The 8,037-nt window shown below is 35.0% G+C and overlaps 1 protein-coding gene across 1 annotated transcript; it reads right to left on the reverse strand.

Moving 5' to 3' along the window:
• Positions 1-383: 383 nt before the first annotated feature.
• On the reverse strand, positions 384-7,017 carry LOC109814399 (ultraviolet-B receptor UVR8). The gene is made up of 11 exons (XM_083063302.1): positions 6,668-7,017; positions 5,906-5,979; positions 5,721-5,805; positions 5,313-5,444; positions 4,814-5,038; positions 4,431-4,670; positions 3,958-4,001; positions 1,947-2,129; positions 1,645-1,735; positions 922-965; positions 384-783 (listed from the first exon to the last, which is right to left on the reverse strand). The coding sequence occupies exons 1-11, from the start codon at positions 6,852-6,854 to the stop codon at positions 661-663; spliced, it is 1,428 nt and encodes a 475-aa protein (XP_082919428.1). The 5' UTR covers positions 6,855-7,017; the 3' UTR covers positions 384-660.
• Positions 7,018-8,037: the final 1,020 nt, after the last annotated feature.

An 8,037-nucleotide genomic window follows, 5' to 3' on the forward strand; every position in this document is an offset into this window, starting at 1 on the left:
TAATACGTACCATGTGAGTTTGTGTTTGAATTTATATCTTAATTAATTTTGAATCGATGTCAATTTACAAAATTGATTTTGAATAAACATGAATAAAAAATAATGTAATTTTAGCTTGAAAGATAAAAAATATAGGCTTAATATTGAATGTTACTTAAAAAGTTGTTATCAAAATTAATTTTGAGTGTGTAATTATAAATATAGGATAATAAAACTCTAAAATTAATTTTATTTAATAAAAATATTACTTATAATTACTTTCAAGTAAATGTAAGTTTGAACATCTTAAATTCAATTTTGTTAATAGTCAAACATGTAACAAATATAATATAACTTTTGGTGCATCTAAATATATCAGATTATACTTTTGGTACATCTAAATATAGCAGATTATACAATAAAATAAAATAAAATATACACATGGTTAAGAATGTTACATAGGTGGAAAGGATCCAATACCTCCTTCCAAGCCAAATATCGTTCTTCGGTGGTGTTAAATACACTAGAGCTAGCCATGGTTACTCAGACCATGAAACAATACAAAACATGTATGTATATGTATACCACTACTTTATGTACATATACATGACTTACGATTTGCCTTTCAAAAGAACCTCTAACTAACAAAATTGGGTCAAGAGCCTCTAATAAACCATGTCATCAAGTGGGGGACTCGGCCAGAAGAAGAGTATGCCACCATCCACAAGCAACATTTTTAGGGACACAACCTTCAACGGTGACTTCGGAAGGAATGTTACGGTCAATCACGTCCCCAAGGCCCAGCTGCCACACCCATAATTCCATAAGAAGAATGCTACTAATACAAATAAATGTGCGCATACAGAAATTCCAATAATGTTCACTGTTTAAAATGAGAAATAAAATGAGATACATGTAAAAACTGTAGTGTGATATAAGCACCTGTCCATATTTGTTCCAACCCCAGCAGAAAACTTTTCCACAATCTTGGAAGAACAGAAACAAAAGAAAGAGAACTAATTAGAATCTATTAAAAATTGACAAGCCAATTTACTTATATGTTTTTAATTGCCAATAAAATACAAAATTCAACATCAATTGTACACTAATCCCTGATGACTACTGCAAAAGTATAAGTAAAAACAGTACTGTACTATATGAGTTTGAAGTTCTGCGAGCGATCTAATTCAGTTACACTATGATAGTAAGTTTTGGATCAGGCGGGATTTGGCTAAAACAAATAATATATTTAACCCATTCATGACAAACCCTCTTCATGAATTATTCAGTTTGACTAGCACCACTGTTATTGTGGACTTCACATAATTAAAGAATCTTGTCACTTAACATCACTTCACAGTAGCACCATCACCCCTCACTTTTGACAAAATAAATATGTAAAAGCCTACTTTTTCCACAATTTTCTGCCCAGTTGTCTTGGAAACATGATTATAAAACAAGTGGAAGAATTTTAAGTGCTCATGCTCAGTGCATGATCTACGGCACCTTCCAGATTCTATTAAAAGGGATCCCCTTCAGAGACATCAAAAATGTATTTAATTCTTTAAGGTTTAGAGATGTGTTACGTGACTCGAATAATGGACGCCTAACTCTAACTAGGCAGCTATGAAAATGACAAAAGCAGATCCTTATAGGATGGTATACCTGTTACTAAGGCAGTGTGACGAGCACCGCAAGATATGTTCTTCACACGCAAATTTTCCAAACTCGGAGAATCCACTAGTCTTGGTAGAGTCTGCTTCAAAATCGAAGTTAACACTTAAAAAAAATGAAATTACATATTGCCTAAACTTACAGAATTGTCAATACCACATGCTTAAGGGGTCTTTCAGCGACATCAATTATGATGAGTGTACATTCGCAATACACTGGTGATTGATATATTATAGAATTATGTTTTGTTTTAGTGACTGAGTGGGGAATCTATGGCACTAATTAGGGCATACCTCAGCTTGATCAGCACCAGTTCCCAGCTGCCCAAACTGATTCCCCCCAAATGCATACACATCACCATCAGCAGATGTACAGACTGTATGCCACAGTCCTGCAGCAACTCCGTCTATGTGGATACCCAATAAGGAAGATACACAAGTTGGGCTTAGTTCATCATCGGTAGTTCCTTGTCCACACTTGACCAAAACAAAATGACATGAATAGAGTATAATGAGAATAAGCATGCAATAACCAACAGGTGACAAGAAAGATAAAATATTGTAAAGGAATAGAATAGATAATCCCTTGTTAGAGTGAACCACATGTTCAATATCCACAATGCTTTTGTCCACCATATTCTACTTTACCTACAGATTGATCCTTAAGAATGGTTAAGGGATGATAGTATCCAAGCTGTGCTGTAGATGAATATATTTAAACCAAGTATAGTATAATTTAATTTGATTCATGTACACAATAAATACTCCCACAATATCATGCAAGTCAAAGCACAAAATCTGGTACGAGTTGCAATTCACATTTTTCACAGTACCAAGGAAGTATTAGATTGCAAAATAAAAGGATGTTGGTAACATAACATGCAAAGTGAAGTAATTCTGAGCAAGGTGTACTCCTCCCCATTATCAAAGGTCACCCAATTATCTGATAGAACTGAATGATAAAATGGATGAAAAAGAAGCAAAATTAACTTCACATGAAAATAAATTGAAGGCCAAAGAGAAGCTTGAGAAGAGAGAGTTTAAGTTCAGTGGTTGATATATTTCAGACAGATGCTAGGGTGGACTACCTTGTTAGGTAGTCTACCGTGCACCATTATTTTAAACCATTAGATCAATCTTGTACGCACAATAATATTATGCATCACTTTGGAGAGTCTTACCCTTTATTTTAATTAACCATTGTGCATCTCCATTCTCAACCATTAATCCTTTGTGGGTTACGAAATTAATAAGACCAAATTACAGGAAATGAATGTTGAGATTGGATACTATAGGATGAACACAAAAGCGAGAGAAGCAAATAACAAAGAGAGAGAACAATGAAAGAGTGATGAGAAGGGAGAAAAAAAAAATAGCACAAGAGGTGAATGATATTATTATTATGTGTTCAAGATTCATCTAATGGTTTAAAATAATGGTGCATGATAAACCACTATAAAGATAGTCTACTGTGCCACTTGTCTATATTTCATATCAAAAAGAAAATTATGTGCAATACTCTTGTTAAAAATTAATTTTTTGCTTACAAAATCATTTACCCAACAGAAAAAGAACGTAGTAAATCAGAGCAAAACACATCCACATGCTGAACCAAAAATCTCAATTTCTTTTCCAAATTAGCATTTTTCCAAAGGAAAATAGTTCTTCTTTTTTTTGCCTTTTGCTATTGTTAAGCTTAAATTTCCTTTATAAATATTTATTTAACCTTATATCCTGTTTTATGTTGATTTCTCTTAGAAATTTAGGATAAGACTTTAACTGCATTGCTCACACGTACCCGTCCTAATCATCCATTACCCAACACCTACAATAATGGGTTACAACTTACAAACCCCTCCCCCTGGGTTGATTATCTAGCAAGTAGCAAGAATAAAAAATAAATCCTCTTCCTGAAAGATAAAATTTCTTTTCATCTATGTTTCTTTTCAAGGTGCCTATGAGGTGAACTTCATGGCATGCTCCTATAGGTATTTAGCACCAGATCAGGATTTTCTAATTTTAGAAATTAAGAACCATGCAAGCAAAGTACAGGCTTGCATAAATCAGAAGATTTTATGTACAATAGATACTGACAAAAATTGTTAAAAAGGACAAGTTCTGCATCTTTGATCCATTATAGCATGCCCACTACAACAATAGCCTTTGCTAGGAGCCATAAAAATAAATTGGGAATATGCTGCTGACAGTATACAATTACAAATTCAGCAAGTTTCGTTGCCAAATAGAATATGCACTTGCAGTCGTACAAAATCTAAAAAATATCTCAATTCACCTTAAATTTTACCTGTCCATAGAGTCCCCAACCAAAAGTAAGCATGGCTCCAGCATCTGTCAGTTCAACAGATAGATATTCCAATATTAATATATACAAAATTAACCAACAATAAAATATAAGATCTTTTAGAAACAAAATGAGCTTACTAAGCAGTTTCTATATTGTAAAAATTCAACTTATAATCTAGTATCCAGAAAGGAAATATTAATTATAGATCATTACTTTCACAAGTTTATGGATCTTTTGTTACGATATTATTTCCCCTTCTCAACAAATCATCCAATTCTTGGCCAGACCATTCCATCCATTAAGAAATTAGTTTTCTCCTTCTAAACACCTTTAAGTACCACATTTGATACCAGGTAGGTAAATTGCAACATTATAAACAAAGCATGTGGATATTCTCACTTTAGATTCTTCAAACAGAGTAACTAAAATGCAGGAAGTCCAGTTGAGTTGCTGAATAGACCACACATATGTACCTGTTATTACTGCACTATGTCGACCTCCACAAGCAATTCTCTTTATATAACTTCCAGGAACTCTAAAATTATGTCCCTCTGAACCTAGGCTTCCTCGAGCCAATGTTGCAGATCTATCTTTACCATAATAAGAGGAATCAATACAAGGAACAAGATGAGGAGATGAAACCATGCGTATTCTGGAACCCAAACCAAGCTGTCCTTCCCCTCCATAGCCCCAGGCCCACACCAGTCCTGTATCTGGAGCGCCAAGAAAGTCAGAATTGATGATAAATCTTAGACATCAAAATTGATGCTTCAACCAAACAATGACACAATGGGGAGAAAATAACATATAAAAACTTATACTTGGGTTTTAAAATAGTCCTTAACCAGGTCTGTACCTGACAATGCAAGTGTATGGCGTCCACCAGCAGCAACACTAGCTATCCTTATCCCTGGGTTTAGTGTGACAAGACAAGGAAATGCTGTCAGACTATCATCACTGGACGACGAACTTTCAGCTGTTTGCTTTGCTGAAGACACTCTCCTTCTCTTTGTACTTTCTTCTCCACTGTTACTGGAGGCAGTACCTCCGGTAGATCTTGAGCCTTGAGAACGAGGGCTCACTATTGCAAAATAACTTTACATCAGTCACGAAGAACAAGGGCTCACAGTCCCCCCAGGGAGGGATCACTGGAGGCAGTACATCCAGGTGGGGAATGAGTGTTCATCATAGAGGGGTAAACCATTAAAAAAAATAATCTTCTTTCTATTTGGGTTGCAAAGAGTCTATCCTATATAACCCACTCCCTTTTTGGTGCACCTTGGCTTGCTTAGACCACTCCTTGGGAGGGACAGCTAGCTGTACATAAACGGTCATTGTAAAGAGGTTAAACATACCTTGCTCTGTTGAAAATGGACTGTGCCTTCCTGGCACATCTTTTTCAAGACTTACCCCTGTTGATGGTTCACCAAATACCCTCCCAGAGGGAATACATTCTTTCCATCCCCATGTATAAACTTCTCCATGTTCTGCAAAGGAAAAACAAAACATATTTTTCAATAGTACTCTAAATAAAACTTTACTTAATGGACAACACGGAAAAACTCTTTCCGAGTTGGATGATATTGCGGAGACATTTTGATGGGTTGGTCATTAGAGCATTAGATAATAGATACATGTAAAAAGCCTGCTAGAAAGATAAAACTATAGGTTGTATTTCAGTCTAGGCCTTCTCCTCTCATTCTCATCATCTTGTTTATTCTTCTTTTTCTCTAAGGCAGTCAAGGTAAGGAAATCCACCTTACCTGTTACAGCGACACAATGAGCCCATCCTGCCGCAGCTTTTACAATAGAGGCTTCAGTTGGAAGAGGGAAAGGCTCTGGAGTTTCCTTTACAAAATAAACTACAAAAGTTAGTTTGTTGACAAAGAAACAGGAGATAAAAAGAGAGACATCAGGATCATTCTATTCTATATATAGTTGGCATTACCCCATGCTTGCCAGAAGTCAAATAGCTTTGGCCTAGATCATCCGTTGAGCCCCATGTTATGAGCTTCCCTGATTCTGATTAAGGAAGAACACGTGAATAATGAATCCTTTATGCAAATAAAAGAGTAAAAGGGAAAGAGCCAACAAACAGATACAGGGATGCAAAGACATACACACAAGCAAGCATTAAAAAGAAGTTCAATAACGAAAAAAGCACGGCCTTAACCCCAAATATAAGCATTTAAATTTTTAAAACAACATCAATTCAAAGATGAACAAAACCCATTCCATGGGAATGAGGGGCAAGAGATTGGTATTAACAATAAGTAAAAGTAGTCTCAAAGTAAAACAGTAGTGAAAGCTCACAAAACTCCTAAATTCATCTCAGAATTGAGTATTTGACCAACCTAACAAAATAAGACCCCATCAAAATTCAAAAGCAATAAATTATATATACACACACACACACACAAATCACTGTTCAGTCAGACACAGAGAGCTTGTTTTGTTTTGCTTAAGGCCCAAAAAAAACTCCAATGAGAATAAAATGAGAGAATGAAGCTCAAGCTGCTGAACCGTGTTAAATTTCTTCTTCATCTCCATCAACAGAGCTCAACAATTTACCCCAAAGCTGCTTAATTTTGAAATCCAAACCAAATTTTGAAGAAACAAAAGGGACAACAGCACAGGGCAAAGCAAACGAAGTCTCCAATTGTTAAATTAAAACAAAGACTGCAACAAAAGCAAAGGAAAGGCAAGGCACCAGAGATAGCAATAGCGAATCCACATCCGCCGCCGCAAACATCATTCCAAGAGTAACCACACGGCGGTAACCTAACGGCGACCGGCGTCAAGAGCGGCGTCCTCTGCGGCAGAGCTCCGGGAAGGTAACCCCACATGTAAAGCACCCTCTGCAATGCTCCACTTCCCTCGCCATTGTTGATGGCCATTCCCACCAACTTCAATTTCCCACTGCAAAGGTCAACAACACAACACAAAGTCACAAACACACTTTTTATTTCTCTTTTATTTTCTGGCGGTTTCTTCTCGCTGAAGAGAGAGAAAGAAAGAGCGCTCGCGTTTGTTTGTCTCTGTGTTAGGAGTAGCCAGGTTTTTTACGAAAGTGCCCTGTGAATATAACGAACGAATCATTTTCAGCGGAACCGGAGTGCCACGTCGGATGCCCACGTGGTTGCGCTTCCATGTGGCCGATCGCTGGCCGCTAGATGCCTCCGCCATTTCCAGCCACGAGTTTCGCCGAAGTTTCTGGAAGCTCATGTGCGCTGCGTGATACCGTGTTCACTCCACTTTGCGACACGTGTTTGATCTAAGCAAAGCTCCAATCATTATGTCGCCACGTGGCTTTCTGTAGACCCGTACTATTGAGTTTTGTTTACACAATTCTCATTTTTTAAGAAAAATTAAGTTCAAAAATAATTATGATGTTTAATTTTAATGTAATATTAATTATTTTTTATTTTTATTTCTTATAATTATTCTTATTTTATTTTTTTAGAAAAATATTAATTATAAATTATTTTTATAAAATTATTTTTTATTTATTGATTATTGATTTTATTTTAATTTATATAAAATAGTTTAAAACGACATTTATTACGAGATACTAAAAAAAACTTATTTGTAGAAGACTGTACAGTACCTGAAATTACCAATATGTAACTCGTCAAAATTAGGATTGGACTCGCATTTTTTTAGTTAGTTTAAAAAAAGTGATGAAAATAGAAGAGTATGTGAAAAATGTTTGGTTATTCAACCAATTGATAGTTATTTTATAGTAGCAATATAATTATAATAATAATAATAATAAACATTGTACTTAAACTTATATTTAAGAAAATAAGATAATGATTTTGGACTGCATTTTATAAATAATGTTTGTAAGAACTGTCGTGCATAAATACATTAAATTAATTAAAATATAATTTATATTATAGGCAAGTATTAATTGAAATATAATTTATATTCCGGTTATGAATGACGTTTGTAAGAATTGCCATGCATAAATTGAAACACATTGCGATTTATTTTAATTTTTGTCATTGTCTTCTGTATGTGAAAAAATTAATTTATCTTAGAGTATTATAAAGATAAATTATTATGAGTGCGTGAATT

The sequence above is a fragment of the Cajanus cajan genome, chromosome 9 (assembly GCF_000230855.2).
Source record: "Cajanus cajan strain Asha chromosome 9, NIPB_CcT2T_4, whole genome shotgun sequence".
In the NCBI taxonomy this organism is placed as follows: Eukaryota; Viridiplantae; Streptophyta; class Magnoliopsida; order Fabales; family Fabaceae; genus Cajanus; species Cajanus cajan.